The 19,504-nt window shown below is 39.9% G+C and overlaps 2 protein-coding genes across 5 annotated transcripts in view; one reads left to right on the top strand and one right to left on the bottom strand.

Annotated features, from left to right (window-relative positions):
- The window catches only part of LOC307018798 (guanine nucleotide exchange factor VAV3-like), a 45,920-nt gene extending 40,230 nt beyond the window's left edge, over positions 1-5,690 (bottom strand). Inside the window, exons 1-2 of one of the 3 annotated variants that reach the window (XM_079649226.1) lie at positions 5,165-5,690; positions 1,139-1,255 (exon numbers count right to left, since the gene is read on the bottom strand). In XM_079649226.1, the coding sequence (XP_079505352.1) occupies positions 1,139-1,255; positions 5,165-5,368 (321 nt within the window). In that variant the 5' untranslated portion in view covers positions 5,369-5,690. The remainder of the gene's footprint in view (positions 1-1,138; positions 1,256-5,164) is intronic. The other 2 variants (XM_079649227.1, XM_079649228.1) reach the window with 2 other exon arrangements.
- A 2,645-nt stretch (positions 5,691-8,335) lies between these two features.
- On the top strand, positions 8,336-18,474 carry dcaf8 (DDB1 and CUL4 associated factor 8). Of its 2 annotated transcripts, none has more exons than XM_079647319.1 (13): positions 8,336-8,594; positions 9,068-9,140; positions 9,226-9,321; positions 9,536-10,215; positions 11,185-11,325; positions 12,060-12,154; positions 13,323-13,433; positions 13,547-13,677; positions 14,163-14,270; positions 15,294-15,424; positions 15,647-15,766; positions 16,228-16,344; positions 16,471-18,474. In XM_079647319.1, the coding sequence occupies exons 2-13, from the start codon at positions 9,104-9,106 to the stop codon at positions 16,576-16,578; spliced, it is 1,875 nt and encodes a 624-aa protein (XP_079503445.1). In that variant the 5' UTR covers positions 8,336-8,594; positions 9,068-9,103; the 3' UTR covers positions 16,579-18,474. The 2 variants fall into 2 exon arrangements, with proteins under 2 accessions (XP_079503445.1, XP_079503446.1); XM_079647320.1 differs by lacking the exon at positions 8,336-8,594 and adding an exon at positions 8,695-8,837.
- The last annotated feature ends 1,030 nt before the right edge of the window (positions 18,475-19,504 follow it).

Here is a 19,504-nt window from a genome sequence, read left to right as displayed (position 1 = left end):
GTTCCAAAGTGAGCGTGCTTTCTTCAGTTAAATCCTTCCCCTGTGCTGAGAGCGAGGAAGAGCGCACTACAAACCCACTGGCCTGGTAACTCTGTGTACTCGGACTAAAACCAGCTCCCACAAAAATGCAGCAATAAAAAGAAGTCAACCAATCCCGTAAAGAAATACCGCAGAAAAAGCAACACCAGGCAATGAGAGGGCACGAATTGAAACTCACTTCCACACATGCAATGCTTTCTTCAGAGGAAGACCTCTGGCTCGATATCACACGGGTCTTATACTGCTAGACTTCCCTCAACCTTCAAAGTAATCTAAATATGCGAGTGGATATTCAAGCAGTCAGATTGATAAGCATTTTTATAATCTTCAGGTTTTAAGTGATGACATTTCAACGACATTTTGAATACATTCTAGTTTCAACAATTCCTTTCTCTTGTGTAAAAACTTTTTTTTAGTTGTTTTTTGTTGTGGTTTTTCGGAGTAATTACAGCTGCAAACCCAGGATTTTATGAACTATGGTAAAGAAAAGTATTTTGCTGTCTTTGAGGTGTTTTTCTCACATTTCTTCACAAGACACCATTATGTTTTGTTTCGTAAGAAGACATTACAATTGCTGTTGTGCAAACTATAACTCATTGTTGATGTTTTTGTCATCTGAACAATGGCAAACACAATCGATTAGAGAGCCAGTCAAATCCCTCCGTTCTAATAGATGTCAAACAAAGGATAAAATATGTTTCATTTTGTTAAGTAGGAATAGTTTTGATGACAAATATGATCCCTGTTAGGCAAACTTCATCACAGTTATGATGTATGTGTCACCAATTTCCCCGTGTGGTTTCTAACAACTGAACAACAGAGAAAATGTAAAACATACTATCAATTAGACAGCCAGCATAATAGCTGTAATAGAAGTCATATGAATTCAACGTATTTTCTTGTAAAACAGCTTTTAAATGTGCGATTTCCTGTAAAGACGTACATAAATCATGGCAACCAGAGAAGAAGGCAGCCGATAGAGGAAAGCAGAGCAGAAAAAGAATAGAAGAAATATGTGCATCGTTGGAGAATACCATCAGTTGTGAAGACAGAGGACTGTTTCCTCGAGTTGTGACAGAATAATGGATGAGGGTTTTACCTTTCCAAAGTCTTGAACATCGAAGAGATCAAAGGCTTCAAACAAGTAAGTCTTCCTCATCCCAAACACCTCGTAGCAGGACGTCAGGAAGGTGCGGATGTTCTTCAAGCACAGGAACTGCAAATAGAAAACAAATCGTTTTAGATATCAATTGTGTAATATTCCTGGTCTCCACAAAGCACACATTCTTTCATATAAATGACTGCCCAGGTTTAGAGAGGTCAGTGTGTCAGATGTCTCACACAACAATGGAACATTATAAATAATACATCACAAATTCCACATTTATTTTTATTGAAATAGTTTCATTTTTATATTTTACAAATATATTTATAAGGTGAAAGTACTTTAGATCAACTGAATTGTATATATTCTATGGACTAAACAACGTAGTCTACAGATTCTTCAGAGTAACAACTTTAGTGTTTATGGAAAGAAATGTTGTGGCTGTTCAATGTTTTAAAAATAAAATGTAATGCTTTAAACGTCAAGAATAGGCACGCACTTATGTGCCCCTTTTGCATGCTTAGTGACGACTGTTTAACTTTCTTTTTTGTTTGTTTAAAGAATTTAACCTTTATTTGATTTCACCTTGATAAAGTTAAAGTAACACCATAATGCAACAAGAAGTCCACTTAAAAAAAGTGAAGGTGAACCGCACATAAAACAAAGCAAACTGAAAATGAAAACGAAAAATGTCATTTGGGAAAGAAACCACTCAGCATGTGATCTTTTGGTGTCACTTCCTATTAAGGATCTGTGTCTCGGTGGGGAGAAAACCAAAAAACATTCAAAAAGACAATGGCGATGGGTTCAAGAGGTCAAATAGCATTATCAAAAAAAAAACACCTTAAGCATTCATCAACAATAAACAAGCTATAAACATGTGTACCAGCATAGTTAGCCCATGTGCAAATTAGTGATATTACTAAACTAGAAATCGTGTATGGTATAATGTGCAGCAAATACAGAGCGGATTCTTGCGGATAGATAGGCCCCTTTTTTATCATTTGAGCTCATCGTGGAGACGCCTGTAATCACTCCACCGCCCCCCCCCCCCCCCCCCCCCGGGGCCCTGTTAGTCTGCGGAGGAAGTGCATGAACATGATGGCTTTGCACCACCATCAGCCTCTTACTCCTGATTACAGCCTCAGTCCTGGTGCATACTCACTTTCCTCCTCTCATCTTCTTTGGAAAGAAACACTGCATTCTTGGCTTCAAGGATGAAAAAACTAGAAAGTAAAAGTGCACATCTTTCTTGGTACAGTACAATTATTGAAGGAGGGTTTGCTTTTGCAGTATTTAATCAAAATCCTGTTTTTGATTATCTTATATTGCATATCTTTTAATCTGTAACATTTGACATCAGTTATTGCCATGTTTGTGCTCAGATGTATTGATGTTTAGCAGCATGACTTTCTCTGATGCTGAAGTCTCTTGTCTTATCCTCTCTATATGAACAAATATATATCAAAAGCAGAGGTTATGTTGAGGGTCTTTTATCCACACATAAGAATATTACAGTCACAATCCATATTTTGTATTTAAACAGGCCTCACATATAGAAGGGAAAAATAGCACTTCTGGGTGCATTTTCACTTCAGTACACTCCACTCTCAACCAGTACATTACTCTGATGCCCTTATTTCCATTTCCAAGATCTTAGGTCAGCGGGGCACAAAGAAAGGACCATTTCAAATCTGACACACATGCCTTTCTGGACCATATTCATATGGCCTACAGCTGCAGGCTCTGGCTAGCCATTGTTCAGGACATTATGCCCTGGGTTTGCTCTTATTGTCCATCAAGAAGATAAGAGACGAGTAGACATGCACTGACAGAGCACATACACAACAGTTTATACCACAGAGCACAATGTGATGCCCTACTGGGAGGGATTTCATTTTTTATGGAGGCTAAGATTTTTGTAGGTAAGATATGTAATATTGAATACATGTCTCCATTCATTTATGGCAGTGAAAGAAATGTAAAACTGATTAAATAATTGTACAGAGATTGTGGTGATGCAACATTTCAAGCAAACAAATACTAATACAGTCGCACCCTTTAGAAAAATAACCATGTGAAGTCCAGTAAGAAATTATCACACCTGCTCATATCAAAACGTTGTGTGTGTGAGCTTCATACTGTGTCTTTTTAAATTAGGAGTTCTTTGAGTTCTTAGATTAAGATTACTTGGAATTGTACGTGTTCAAAGCCTTACTAGATAATCATGTGTCATATGTGTCATACTTATAAGCAGATAAAGATCTCATCACCGGAAAAAGGAAGTCTTGTTCCTATAGTGACACATTAATATATATAATAGTAGTAGGCCTAACAGTAATTTGAAAACCCAAGCTGATTTTTTTCATTGAGATTATTTGCAGCTATAGCTATCTCGAATATATCTGAGCAAGTCAAATATGCTTTTAATTTCTTTCTTCCTTTTGTTTTATTAAATATAAAAGAGATTTTAAATGTTTGATCTGTTTTTGAATGAAAATGTGTAGTTTTGAGCTTTCACTATTTATAAGTGTAAGAAATCTCCTAATGACTAATTAAACATGGTTTGAAACTCAGTTGCGAGACAACTTAAAGCTGCTGTACAGTTCCCGAACAAATGGGTGGATCAAAGCCGGGATTTTTATCAGGCCTCTCCAGTGACAGAGGCAAAAATTACGGGTAAAGAGGTGAAAAGAGGTTAAGCCTGGGACCATCTCTGTGCGAAAAGAGAGTTGCATTTGCTTAAAGTAAGATTTAAAAACACATAGAGAAAGGCAAATAATGAATCGCTTTGAATCAATCATATTTTGGGGAAGTAGACAGAGGAAGCCTTGTCCATATTAGATCTCCAAATGATTTAGAGGTCATTTTTTCGCATTATTTGTATTACATTACATTACATGTTAGACACTTTTATCCATAGCGACTTACATACTCAATACTGTGGAGAATCCCCACAGGAGCAATTTGGGGTGAAGTGTCTTCCCCAGGGACACAACGACATGCTGACTGCAGTGGGGTTTGAACCTGTGACCCCCTGGTCCGAACACACGCGCCACACGCCTCCCTTTTATGAAATGCTTACAGTGACACAGCACCACAGGAGAGAGGATGGCTTTATGTATGCTTATTCTGGACTTGAATGTAAGGAGTTTTACGGATTAAAAAGTATGATAAGCTTGCCTTACCTTCACTACTTTTGTGTATTATCCTAAAGGAAGATAATTCATCTCACACCCCTACAATACACTCTAAAGAACCCTGGAATAATGCACATTTTTACCATATGTAATGTGTTGTTTTGAGGTGAGGTTTTGAATGGTTTGTCAAGAGACCTATATGTGTCTAATTGTTCCTTGAAAAAAAGCATCGTTGTGTTAGCCTTCTAAGTTCATGCAAACCAGAACACATATTTCTGTCAGTGTTAATAAGCATAGGTGACATTTAATTGATTTCTCCCACTAACAGGGCTAATTGATTCTGGAGCACGTGATATTTAGTAAATTAACTAACATTGACGTGTAACACTAAATGAACTATTCTGGCCCGCTTTTAATCCCATTAATGTAATGGAACGTACATTGTAGTGCAGTGTTTGTAAGTGTATATCATATATTTAATGTTTACATTTTGGGAGTTTGATAGGTTGGACAAGCCTAATGTGCCAATGTTCCATTCTGTATATTTGTATATGTATATTGTGTGTTCTATATCCTTCATTATTGATATTCACTGTTTTGCGTATTTTGTTTATCTTCTGCTCATATCTTTTTTGTATTTTTGTTATTGTATGTTAGTTACCTAAATTACATTGCACATTATTCATGTGCAATGTCCATGCTGCTGTGATGAATTGGGACCAGATTGGGATCAATAGTAGGCCTACATCTTATCTTATCTTATCTTATTACTAATGTCTGGCAACACTCATTTTAACTTCAGAACAGTTACGCAGTTCCTCTGTTTGCACACGTTACCACCAGAGTAAAGTTGCTTTGAAAGCAGAGCTGAAGAGTCTACCTGTGACATCTGCGGCCTGAGATTGATCTCCTTCAGGTTGATGGTGTGAGGTTTCAGGTTGTTGAGCAGCTGGCACAGCAGCACCCCGTCCCGCAGGGTCTGTGCCAGGTCGAACACCTGCGCGGTGTCCGCAGTCACCCGGTGGTTGGCGGGCAGCACGTTGCAGCTGATCAGCCACATCGCACACTGCCTCCAGTACTCCATGTTGTCGGTGAAAACAGAAGGTTAGTACCAAATGTGTAAACTTTGTCCCTATCTGAAGCCTGTGCACGGCATGGTAGCTGCGCTCAGCGGCGTCCCCTCGTCTCTCTGAACTCCTTCATGTCCTCTGGAGGGGGGGGGGGAGCTGCAGCTTTTCGACGCTGCACAGCTGGGAGGCTGTCTGAAACCCCCTCTGCATGTGTAAACTTCCCCTTCCTCCCTCTGTGACACTGTTTCCACAGAGGTGGTCGTACACTGTTCGTAAGCCTTCCCCTTGCTTATCAAGTTTTAACACTTTATATAGGAAGCTCTTCTAGCTGTTGGCAGCTATATAAAGTAATTTCACATATACATAATCTAAATGGAAATTGTTTTTTCATTCAATATAAAACATTCTGTTCATAAATCTATTATTTCTATTAATTCCGAATGCCCATTGAAATGCCCATTCTAAAAAAAAAATGATTTCTTTTTAAGAAATATGCATTGTCTGAAACAGCAATCCAAAATCCCACTAATACATAATATGAATGAAAAAAGTATATCAATCCAAAATTGAGATTTTCCTCGATAAATGTTGATCAACGTCAATTTGTGAGAGTTTAACCTACTAAATATTTTAGTACTTTTTCTTCTTTCAAAAACAGTGTATCTATTTATTCTATGAAAAACTGTGTGTGTGGCAGTAATCCCTCAGTCACCCACTATGAGTTGACATTCCATATGGATTATAGACAGTTTTGACAGGTGACTGTAATCTGAGTTCTTAGAGAAACTGTGAAAACTGTTTTTGTGTTTTTTACAAGTCAGATATAGTAAAGAATCGAGGGATAACAAATATGGAGAGAAGGACATCCTCCTTCCATGGGATTTACTGTAGATCGCTGTCATCAAGGCCACGACATAAACACAGGAAGGAAGCGGAGGGATCCCATCTTGTTTCACCCTAAGTGAGGGAGCCAGATGTTTCCGCAGATATTGGCTCATAAACTACAACTTCTTATATAAGAGTAAGTAGGTTTAGCAAGAAAACTTGCCCTCTTGATTACTTAAAGGGGACATATAAAAAACATATTTTTCTGATGCTTTTGCATATTTGGGCATTTTGAGTGCCCAACCCACTGCGCAATAAGTTACTCCAGTTCGTTTTTTCTTGAGCTGCCGATGTCATAAAACATGTGATTCAACAAGCCATTCAGATTTGGCTCCCATGTCCCATGCAGGGACATTATAATATACAGTACTGCCCCTTTCTTAATATCTCCACCCTCTACTGGAGATCTACTGTAAACGTGCAGCAAGTTTTTCTCACAATATATTCAGAGCACTGCTGGGCTATTTTGCAATGGGGGTTTAAGACAGGTAATAGACAAGTGCCAGTGTTTTAAACAGAGGATGAAAACCAAGCAACAACCTCATGTAAAGCTTATGCAGAAGTGCCATGAATGCAGTTCATCAAATGGCTACTTGAAACAACAAAGTACAAAATTAAGTCAATCTCCCTAAAACCCCTATGTTAATTGCACAACTTTCCAGCAGTAATAAAACATTTTTAAGCCTTGGATGAAAAACTATTTTGATCCCTGTAGCTTAACTCCCTATTTATGACAATTTTAGGGGGGCTACATTCGATATAACACCCTTGTGTATTTTTTACTAAAGCTTAAAGTTACAAATTATAAGGATGGCGTCTACTTTGAGTGACAGCTGGATGCCATCTCAGGGCATTAGCCTCTTGGGGTCTGCTCTGTTGTGTGACCTGGCATGATCAATTCCACTATGATGCCCATTATACAATGCTGTTCATTGACTACAGGTCAGCTTTTAACACCATTGTGCCCTCCAAGCTTGTCATCTAGCTCAGAGATGTCGGGCTCAGCAGCGTCCTCTGTGATTGGATCCTGAACTTCCTGACGGGCAGACCCCAGGCCGTCCTCCACCCTGATCGTCAACACCGGAGCACCTCAGGGTTCTGAGCTCAGCCCTCTCCTGTACTCCCTTTTCACACATGACCGTATGGCCACACACAGCTCCAACACCATTGTGAAGTTTGCTGACGGCACGACCGTCATCGGCCTGATCACCGACGGCGACGAGACGCTGTACATTGAGGAGGTCAGACAATTTATTTATCTTAATGTTAATCACCACAATGAACAGTATTACATGTTTTCACTACAATATTTACATTTACATATTCTATTCTACTGTTTTTCTTCTTGCACTATTTTTGTTATTTTATTTTTTGTATTCTTATTTTTGAATTTGTTTTATTGTTTTATGTTATATATATATATATATATTATGTTGCATTGTTGGAGAAGCTTGACTTAAGATTTCCAATGCTTTATCTACAATATAGCATCAGTGTGCATATGACAATAAAGCCTTTGAACTTGATACTTTTTATAATGTATACATTGGTGTGAAGTAACTAGATGTACGACAAGTAGCCTACTGTACTTAAGTACTATTATGTATGTGTACTTAACTTTTCAATTTTATGCTACTCTATACTTCTACTCAACAACATTTTGGAAGAATTTATTTTACTTCATTAAAAAATGTTAATAGCCATAGTTACCAGCTACTGTTAAAACACATGGCATTTGTATATGACATAGTGCAGTATTGAAATAGCAATATTGAAAATAAATCTAAAATTGTCTTAATATAAAACACTGCTACATTTAAATGCTAAATAATATGGTAGTTTCACCACAGCCATTGTGCATAATGGGTACTTTTACTTTTAATATTTTGAGTACATTTCCACTTGAGCAACATTTTTAATCAAAGACTTTCCCTTGAAATGGAATATTTTCAAATCAGAGCATTTCGACCTTTACTAAAGAAAATAATCTAAGTACTTCTTCCACCTCTGTATCATGGATGTATAATGTATACAGTATTATTTTGTAAATGTACTGTAAACTTCCGGCGAAAAAAACCGAAACAAGCACGACACCGGAAATGGAACAAAAAAAACTAAAAAGAAAGAACCGTCAAAACATAAACAGAGCCGTCAACCTTGCAGTTAGCTTGCTTTATAGTCTGTCTTTTGCAAAAAACCTTTATGCACGCTTTCCTAATGTCGTGTATTTACGGCCAGAGGATCCCTTGTCACGGCACTTAGCTCAATTGCTAAGCTGTGAGTTGGAGAGCATAAATCTGCAATAAAGATTAGGACTAAACTGAGAAGTACGCCTCGTCGGGCCTTCGAGTAGAGGTAACGCATGCTACGCTAGTTAGCAACCACGAGCAATGCTTACTGCCTGCCTTCTGACAACCAGCTGTTTGGTGCTTACGCAGGATTCAGCAGTATTTAGTTTCATTTGTGTTAGCCACACGCAGGCTAGTTAGCATTAGCTCACGACAATAACAATGACAGATAGTCAAGCACTGTACAGGACAATGCACTGTTTAAATGCAGTGATAAGCAAGTCAGGCCTGTGAGCCAGCTACCAAGCGAGTAAGTTTGTTTATGTGTTTGCAGGCAGTGGAACTGTACTAAAATTAGCCTCGCTGTTAGTTTGGAAGAGCTAACAGGTTACTTGTGCCCCACGGCGCACAGTGCGGCAACAGATTAGCGGCTGCAAGCAACAGTGTTGGCTTACTAAAGAATACAAGTAGTTTATCATCTCAATAACAGCCCTAGTTAATGTGTTTCCTTAACAACTTGCATTTTGTTTTCGACCAAAGGTTCCCCCTCGGGGCGACGCAGGACAAAGAGACAGAATGGCTGAACCTGAAGTCAAATCTACTGCGCTGAAAGGTAAAGGATCAGTGCAAGAAAGTGACTAACTATTTATATAGACTACCTGTTCCTAGGGTACTTAATTTGAGTGTTTTTTTACCAGGTGGCTCTGAAGAAAAAGATCCAGAAGAAGAGCAACACAAGGAGGAAGGAGCCTCTGGAAGTAAAGAGGGACAAACACAGTCTTCATCTCAAGATGGTACCCACATTCGTTTTGTTTAACAGCAACTTAAAAGTGTATTTATTTAACAGAGTAACATATGGTAGAGACTTTGCTTTGATGTATGTTCATTTCTAAATGCAAATGTAACATTGATACCAGTAGCAGTTGTGCACCTTTTGTTGAATCTCCCAGCGAGACAGAAATGTCTTGACCTAGTCCTCTATGGCTCTGACTTTTCCTATTTCTGTAGATCCCAAAGAAACAGGAGAGGCTTCAGGGGACAAGCCTATGCCAGATGTGGAAGGAGGGATGAGGGCAAACAGAGAGGGAGAGGAGGAGGAGGAGGAGGAGGAGGAGGAGGAGGAAGACACAGACAGCATGGATGGAAGCGGTCTTTACTCCCTGACTGAGGATGGTGACAGAGAGAGCGAGGGAGGCAGACGGGAGAGAGTTAGGGATAAAGATCGTGAGAAAAGAGCAGCCAGAAAGAGGAATAGACCTGGCGGTGGCACCAATCACTCCTCCAGCTCAGATGATGATGACGATGACGACGAAGAAGAAGAACAGAAAGATGATGATGATGACGATGACGACGACGATAACGAGGCTATGGAGGCGTGGCTGGGAGCAGAGGTCCGTGACATGCGTGCCCCTATATGGAGGTCGATACCCTCGCTGCGCTCCAGGGAGATCGGCAGGGACACACACCAGTTTGTGAGGCGTGTGTGTGGAGCCCGGGGTCTGGTGCAGAGGCTGGAGCTGCAGGGCCGGCTGGAGAGGCACACGGGCTGCGTCAACACGCTGCACTTCAACCCCTCGGGCACACGCCTGGCTTCGGGCAGCGATGACCTGCGAGTGGTCATCTGGGATTGGGCGATCCGCCGTGCTGAGCTGGAGTTTGACAGTGGCCACAAGAGCAATGTCTTTCAGGTAAGGAAAGCAAAACGCTTTACCAAAACCTACAGCACTATCATTTAACCAAAGGCAATGATAATGATATACTTTGATTTCATTATGAGGGTGAGTCATAGCTTTATATTGATGATTAGTTTAAGCAATCATACACGAGAGGCCGCTCTTGAACGTCATTATTGGTACGACAGTTCTGCGACAAGCGCCTCGGTCCTGCCGCAGTACTGGAGTCAATCATGACGTTCAAGAACGGCCTCAAGTGTATGATTGGGATTCTATTACACAAACTATCATTGTAATCAACAATATCGTCAAATAATTTCATAATGTGGGCTAGTTTGCTCCCAAACCTACGCTTTCTGCTTGAGTTAATCTCCGTCAGAAAGTAGTTCCTAGAAAGTAGTTCCCATGGTAACGGTTTTGACACTGTTCCGAAATCCACCATTTTCTCCTTTTAAGAACGCTTTGAGACATTTCACAGCCCAGGTAGTTGACGCCAATGTACTCTTTTCGTTGCGACTTTTTTCCAACGCACTCAACTCGTCAGTTGCCGCAAATCTTTCGTTGGTTTTGTGGTCTGTGTCCACGTGCAACCATTCATCAATACTGAGGCCGCCCAACAAATCAAAATTAACTTTAAAATCTGACATTTTGTAGCTACCGATTTCCAACGAGAGACAATGTATAACAGTATAACGGATGTGTGTCGCTGAACGTCGCTATGGAAACCACACGATGTAGGCTCATGGAAGTAGTTTCGGTAGGCTAGTGGCGTGTGTAGGCCACTGGATATTTTGTGATTAAGCACGTTCTATTTGATCGTTGTTTGATCGTGGAATCAAACACGCCTATTGACCAATCAGAGAGCTTGCTCAAACCTATGTGTTATAGAATAAAGAATAAAACAGGAGAGTAGCGAGTGGCAACGAAGTGACCAATGCAGTCGGACATTTAAAATGGGTCTCCCCCTTCCCTTCATGCACACAGGCAAAGTTCCTGCCTCACAGTGGAGACTCCACCTTGGCCATGTGTGCTCGAGATGGGCAGATCAGAGTGGCGGAGCTCTCTGCCACACAGCGCTGCAAGAACACCAAGCGGGTAGCTCAGCATAAAGGGGCGGCACACAAGGTGAGTGTCTGTACTGTATGTGCCAATGGATGTGTGAATGCAGTATATCTCAGAAACACTTGAGGGGAATGTATTCAAATTTGGCACAAAGATCCACTTTGACCCAAGGACGAACTGATAGGATTAGAAAGGCCAAGGTTTTTTCAAATTCTAGACGTGTTGTAAATACTTTTTTTTTACCGTCTTGGACTCTATTCTAAAAGTTTTGATAGTTCCTCTGGGTGTCTCATTTCACATATCTCCATTAGGATTGCATTTTTAAACTGAGAATACATTAATTACATTGAATTGAACTGTGACCTTGCAATAGGGCTGCTCAATTAATCGTATTTCAATCGCAATTGCGATTTTGGCTTGCGACGATCATGAAAACAACATAATCTAAATAAAACGATTATTTTTGTATTGGTTTTTCAGTTGAATTATACTTAAACTTCAGGGTAATCAACTGTTAAAAACACACTGTTCACATGTTTTTTTTCAATAAATGGATGTTTTCAAAGTAAATGAATAATCGTTTTTAATAATCGTGATATCAATTATTGACCCAAATAATGATTTTTGCCATAATCGAGCAGCCCTACCTTGCAAAACAAAATATCTTGTCTAATAGGTTACATTTATAAAGTGTGGACATTTAGGACAGACATGGATGAAAGTTGCAACTTGACTTTTGTCGTAAAGGCATACAACTTTAAGGCGCTTATATTAGTTTCTACTTGTCTTTGTTCCAGCTGGCCCTGGAGCCAGACTCCCCCTGCTCCTTTCTGTCTGCGGGGGAGGACGCTGTGGTGTTTGGTATTGACCTGCGCCTTGACCGTCCCGCCAAGTGAGTGATACCGTAATTAAAGTTGTCCAAGTTTAAATTCATTCACCTCAGGAATTGAATTTGGCTTTTGCAATAGGTGAGGATAATATCATAAACTTTGACACAATACGCTTCTAATCACTGATTTCTGTTCAGGCAGTGTCTTGTTTTAATATAACTGTGGCCTTTTTAGACCATGCAGTGTTTTTACACAAACATCCTTTCATCAATGTCGGTGAATGTCCTCTATTCCAGGGTTTTTCAAAGTGGGGGCCCCGACCCCCGGGGGTCCGCCAGGGGGGTCACGCAAAGTTTGAGGGAAAGGGGAATTTTTTTTTTTAAAGTTACATTTATTTATTTTTTAAGATTCTATTAATAACTGCATATCTATCAATCTATGTGTCCTTTGATGCCAATCTTTTAATATTTTTTACTTATTCATATACATTTTTTTTTTTGAAATCACACGACCGCCCTTCAAGCCAATCAGAATCGAGCTGCTGCTACTGAGAGTGAAACTGAGTATCTGCTCAGCTTTTGGAGCAAGTGAGAGCGAGTGAATATTTCGCTCAGCAGCTGGATGAGAGCACGGATGTAGCAACTATTGATGTTTATATATATGAATATAAATGTGTTTATTGTTAATATTACTGTTGAATATTATTTATAATATTAAGACATAAGTAGCTTTCAAAAATGCTAAAAATATATGTTAATTGTTCATATTACTGTTCAAAATTATATAATATTATAAAGACAGAAATCACTTTAAAAATGCTTTAAAAATATATTTACTGTTGATATTACTGTTTAATATTGTGTGAATGTTCATAACAGAAGACACAATGAATGTAATGAATGACAAACAAAAGATAAATACAAATATTTTCTAGAAGAATAACTGATTATTAATTATTAATACAAATATATATTAAGAAAATGTATCAAGCTGTATGATTCATTTGTCATATTCTCCATCATAATGTACTCATCATTTAAAAAAATAATTGTATAAGGGGGGTCCCCGCCAGAGGATAATGCTATATGGGGGTCCTTGGCATGGCAAAGTTTGGGAACCCCTGCTCTATTCAACAACTGTCTCTTTTCACTTTTCCTGCGTTCGATACAGTATAAATCGTTTTGCCAGAGCTAACACGTGCCTTTCCTTTGTGTCTCCTTTCATTGGCAGTAAACTGGTGACCGTGAAGGAGGGGGATAAAAAAGTGGGCTTGTACACCATCTATGTCAACCCAGCGAAGACACAACACTTTGCTGTGGGAGGAAGGGATCAGTATGTGAGGTATGGAGCAGGTTCTGATAATCATATTTCATATTGTTGCTTTCTATTTCTTAGATGTCACTTCTGAACGTATTTCTTCTGTTCTCACTCTCTCTTTTTCTCCCCCTCTTTAGGATCTATGACCAGAGGAAGATCAATGAGAACGACAACAATGGTGTGCTGAAAAAGTTTTGTCCCTCACATCTGGTATCCAGTGAGTCCAAAACCAACATCACCTGCCTCGTGTACAGCCACGATGGCACAGGTAAAACACTGATTAACATTGAAAGAAAGGGTCAAAGCATTCAAAATGGTTATCTTACATTTAAGTACAGAATAGCATGCTGTAAGAAAATACAGTAGATTAGCATGATTTAATTTCCCTGCAATCTACATAATCCTGTTTCCTGTTTATATGTAAATGTATTTTGATTATCTCTACCCTTTTTTCTAATTTGGTTATGAACAAAAATAATGATTCCTTTACCTGATACTTTCTTGATTTACTTTTTGAAAAGACCAACATTTCAGGCCTTCTCAGCCTTCGTGATGCAAACACAATGCAATCAGTGAAACGTACACAGAATGAGGATTATTCTATAAAAGCATGTGCTCTCATCTTTGCAGAACATCACTAAGGTCGAGTTCAGAGCGAGATACACAAATCGACTAAATCCAATTTGTTCTCTCTTTCGAAAACATTGCGTTCAAAGAAAGCAAACATCATTTGACTTGTTTTTTTCTGTTCAGAGCTGCTGATCAGTTACAACGATGAGGACATCTACCTGTTTGACTCCAACCACAGTGACGGGGCAGACTATCGCAGGAGATACAAGGGTCACCGCAATAATGCTACAGGTGCTAGTTTCAGTTCCTATTTATAGCAAGCATGTAAGAACAGTAATCAGATTCACCCTTTGCTTAAAGACCATAGTTTTCAAAATCAGTTATGAACCAACTTCCGAAGCATTTACCTAGTGATGGGTATCGTTAAGGTTTTAACGGTACTACTACTTTTATTGATACCGCTTATCGGTCCCGTCTTTTAACGGTACTCTTATCGGTTCTTTTGGAGAAAAATAAAAAGGTAAACTAACTAAACAAATTGTGAACAAAACTAACATTGCTTTTTATTTAAATTAAATACATAATATTTCACATCAAAAGAAACAACAATGTTTTAACAAATCTTATTAAATAATCTGATGACAGAACTGGAAACAGAATAGCTGAAACTTTAACAAACTAAATAACTCAGTTACCTCTAATCATGAACCCATGTTTGTATCATTGAGTTAACTCCGTGTGTTGCTGCTAGCATTCATAACACCTGACGTGGAAACGTTACTCGTGGAAGGGGGGGGCTACAGAGCTACTAGAAGGCCAGTGGAACCCGGTGCATTCCTCCGTCTGGATGTGGAGCACTTTTGCTAAATGTTTAGACAAATTGCTCGTGTTACCGCCCTTACATGCTAAACTCTGATTGCACTTTTCGTAACGAGGATTGTCCACATCGAGACGGGTAAAGTTTAACCACACCTCTCCGCCATCTTCTCTGTGTGTGTGTGTGTTTCTGCATGTAGCAACCTGCAATAAACTGCAATATAATGTTTGTTTAGCAATAATATATTTTACATGTCTCCAGTACCGATAAAAAGACCGTTAACGTCGGAGCTTAACGGTACCACGGTCTTTAATAATTCAGCCCCGGGGCCCGTTTAATACCGGGGCTCGGTACCCATCCCTACATTTACCTGTTAACCAATCATTCATACTGTTTAGAACTGTGTATGTGCTTTTCTCCTGAATCTGTACTGCAGGACTGTTAAACGATTCGGTTATCACACAGATTGAAACTGAGTCCGCTTTTCTTTCTCACAGTGAAGGGGGTGAACTTCTATGGGCCGTGCAGTGAGTTTGTGGTCAGTGGCAGTGACTGCGGACACATCTACCTGTGGGACAAGAACTCTGCTCGCATTGTCCAGTTTATGGAGGGAGACAGGGGAGGAGTGGTGAGTCAAAGACAGAGAATCCATATTGTTTTGTTGGGTTCAAAGATGACTTGGCAAAGGCTGTACAAACACACTCAGTAGTGCTTCTGTAATCTCGTTGTCTTCATCTGGTTGTATTCGCAGTAGAGTTAGCGTTTTACTGCTAAGACACGCATCCCGAGAATATTCAATTTATCGGAAACTTCATCTCAGTCATTTTTCTCCCCCCCTCAACAATGACAGGTGAACTGTTTGGAGCCACACCCCCACCTGCCAGGCATGGCCACCAGCGGGCTGGACCACGACGTCAAACTGTGGGCCCCCACAGCTGAATGCCCCACTGGACTCAAGGGTCTGAAAGAGGTATTTTTTAAATCATCCCTACATTTAATTCTGCTTTTTATGGGTTAGTCTATTTATACTCTTTGTTGTGGTAACATTTCACCCACTGCCTCGTAGAGACAGGGCTTGGGTTAAACCATTTAGAATCATTTTTAACAGTCTGCATGTATATTGTACAAACCCAGTTTTACTCATTTATCCAAACCAGTTATTTGAAATAAAAAAATAAAAGTTTGATTTAACTGAACTGTCCGTTATAAATGTCTATTGCACTGCTAAAAAGCTAACTCTGTATTGTTATGGATGGAGGTCAACTTAATCTTTATTTGTTCCTGCTTGAATTTTTATCATTACTTCCCATAATATGGCAATAATGGCTATTCAAGTGGCTCTTTTTTAAGTTTGAAAATTCAAAGGCATATTCTTTTTCCCCTTTGCGCCCCTGTTCTCCACACTAACACCTGTCGGTTGTGTTTGTGAAGGTGATGAAGAAGAACAAGCGGGAGCGAGATGAAGACAGTGTTCGTCATGGCGACCAGTACGACACCCAGCTGCTGTGGTTCCTGATGAGACACATGAGGAACAGAAGGCCTCCCAGGGTAAACACTCAAACAATCCAACACCCCAATTTCTTTGTTCTTTTGGAAGTTTCTTTTCTCCCAGTGTGTTGGCATACCAGATCAGCCATTAATAGGTTTCTCTCTTTTCTCTCTGTCTGGATACAGGCCCGCCGTGAGGGTGCTGACGCAGACACAGACGAGTCGTGGAGCTCTCCAGATTCCTCCGATGAAGAGGAGGGAGGTCCAGACAACGTCCAGTGCATGTCCTCCTGAGCTACACATACTTAGACCCACACACACACACACACACACACACGCATACACACACACACATACTGTATTGCCCTTGAATTGATGCACATAGGCAAGCACTATTGACACACTGGCACACTCAAACACAGACGAGCCACAGACTTGCTTTTTGTTTTTCCTCATACAGTCTCACAGAGATGAAAACACACATTTACTTAAACATACTTTTGAAGAAGAGATGCTTAACGCCTGGTTTCCCAGCAGTTGTGTGTGTGCAAATGACAACTAAAGACTATATACACACTTCCTGAATCCTGATTTTGGGGAATTGTACAAAGAGGTTTAGTGAGTGCTTACACCCCTACGAGCCCCTTGGAGGCTCCTGCTTGTCTATACATTATCTCTAAGCTCTGCCTAGCCCCAGAACATTGTACTGTGCATGTGTGGCAACAACCACCTCTTCTTTAGGAACACTGTAGGAAGCTATACACCACCAGCAGGCGTCACTTCTCTCTTAGTAACACACCTTCTCTGGAGCTCTCTGTGCTGACGGAGGGAGGGTCAGCAGGGGGTAGAATGGTACCCTCAAACCATCCCCTTGAATGTGACTCCCTTTTAAGATTTGAACACAGGAGGGAACCCCCAGTGTACTCTGCATCGCCCCAGTCTCATATTGATTTCTGGCCCTGAGCTTGTGCAGCTAGTCTCATTTTTCACACACTAATTCCCCCCCCCCCCCTGGAGGACTACTACATCCCTACATGCTGCATCACCAGACATGCTACTTCCTCCCCCTCCTCTCTGCATCACCCCCTCCCCTTCACTACTGAGTGCACTTTGAATCAGGGAAGCTTTTACTTTGAGACAAAGACAAAATGTGCACCGAGTGTGATTTTGAGGGGGGAAGAGCTTTTGTCTTGTATCCTTCATTGGAGACCCCACAGTGAAGTTTAGTTCATTTCTATTGATTATTTGAGTGGGGAGATATTTTGCACTTAAAAGTTTTTTGACTGAGGATTGCTTCCACCAATCTTCCCCCCTCCTCCTCCTCCTCCTCCTCCTTTGAAAGGAAAGATTAAATGTTGAGGCGAATCGCTTTGGATGGTGAGGGGATCTGACGTTTAAAACAAAAAAGCAAGATTCAACCGGGATTGATCCCAATTTAAAATGTGAAAATTGAGATTGGAGTTATAACCACGTGGTTCCCCAAAATCCATCTGTGACGCTAAAAGTAAAAAATAATTGTCTCAACGACAAATATTAATATTAGGCACACATTTGATCTTAGTCGTGGTGAAGGTTAGCACACCACCTGTTAGGAGAGGGGGGGGGGGGGGGGGTCAATGTTCTTGCCAGTCATTTGTTATGAGAGCGATAAAGTCCAGCTTTTCTCATTTTCTATGAGAACTCATAGTTGAATTTATATGTACATATATAAATATATATTAAAACTGTAAAAAAAAAAAAAAACGTACGCAAATGCTGTTTGACTCCAAAAAAAATTAAAAAGATGTCAAATAATTTGATTGGTATTGATGCAGAGGTTTATATTCTATATGAGGACAAAGTACTTTTAAAATCAAGAGAGAAAGACGAGGCACCATTTTGTTCTATTTCTTTTTATGAATGGCATCCCTCTGTTATGAACAGATCAGCTGTCATTTCAAGTATTACAGATTCTATTTCTTGTTCAAGGAAAAGGCAAAATAGTATTTCCTTTCTAGATCTTAATCCATCATTTGAGAAAGTTCTATCCAGATTTTCCCACTGGCTATTTTTGGCAACTTGTATACATAAGGCGTTAGATGAACACTTTTTTTGTCCACCACTGCCTAATATTGCGTTCTACCAGTTAAGTTGGAAATATGTACGATTCGTGCAATAAACAAAAAGACAGTGCTTTTGATGTTGTCATTTCATGGTCTCGTGTTATATTCATTTTATTTATCGACTGACAAATAAGTACTCTGTGAAGTCTTTTGCTTTTACCAGTTTTGCAGGCTGCTGTATATTCACTTAGAGAATGATGGCTTCCTCAGATCACACTTTCAGGATGTCTTTAGATTCATGTGATTGATATGCTGTGCAAATATTAGCAGAGCACAAGAGGTCCAAACCAGATCCAGCTCCAAAAAGATGTGGACCCCACGTTCCCCATAAAGGCAATCAACATTTGTGTTAAAGATGTCACTAAGATATAATATACATCTCAAGAAATGTGACTAATGCTGGCTTTACAATTATGTCCTTTGGTTAGGATAGTAATTCATATTTCAGGCCCTTTCTTGATGTGAGATGGTTTGGCTCAAAAGCACAGGTGTAAAGAAAATATGAATAATGGTTGAATGTAACGTAGCTGTTTCTGGTGCAGCCTTTAAGTGGCATCGTCTGTGCCGTTCCCAAAAGAATAAGTCAAATCTGAAAAAGGGTTGACTATGGCCCTTTCTCATTTCTCTAACTCCCCTCCTCGACTCCTATCCTCGAGACTTAGTCCCGCCCACAGGAGATGCGAGTGGAGGAGCTGAGGAGAGAGGAGGGGAAGTAGCGGGTGGTTAGAGAAATGAGAACTCCTCTCCTCTGAGCGGTCATTTTAAAGAGACGTCCATTAATGATGACAGGAGGCACGGCAGCTCTGTCTGATGGACAGATGTGTTCATGACCACTTATATATTTACTTTGAATTCATTCACAGTGCGGTATAATGCAACGATAGCAGGCTACAGATGCGGACACACACATTTATACAATTTCAGAATCAAACAGAGCACTCTCATAATAACTTAACACGATCAGAGACTGGATATATCCCCCCCCCCCTAAATATTTGATAACCCTGCCTCTATCTGTATTAAGCACATCAAATCCCTTGATCTATAAACAACATTTGAATTTCTGGGAGCATTTGATCATTTGATTGTTTCTGCTGAGAAATGACAACATGGAAATG

The sequence above is a fragment of the Notothenia rossii genome (assembly GCF_949606895.1).
Source record: "Notothenia rossii genome assembly, chromosome: 9".
NCBI classification, from domain to species: domain Eukaryota; kingdom Metazoa; phylum Chordata; class Actinopteri; order Perciformes; family Nototheniidae; genus Notothenia; species Notothenia rossii.
Note: the sequence above shows the minus strand (reverse complement) of the source record. Positions and strands in the feature narration are given on the sequence as shown.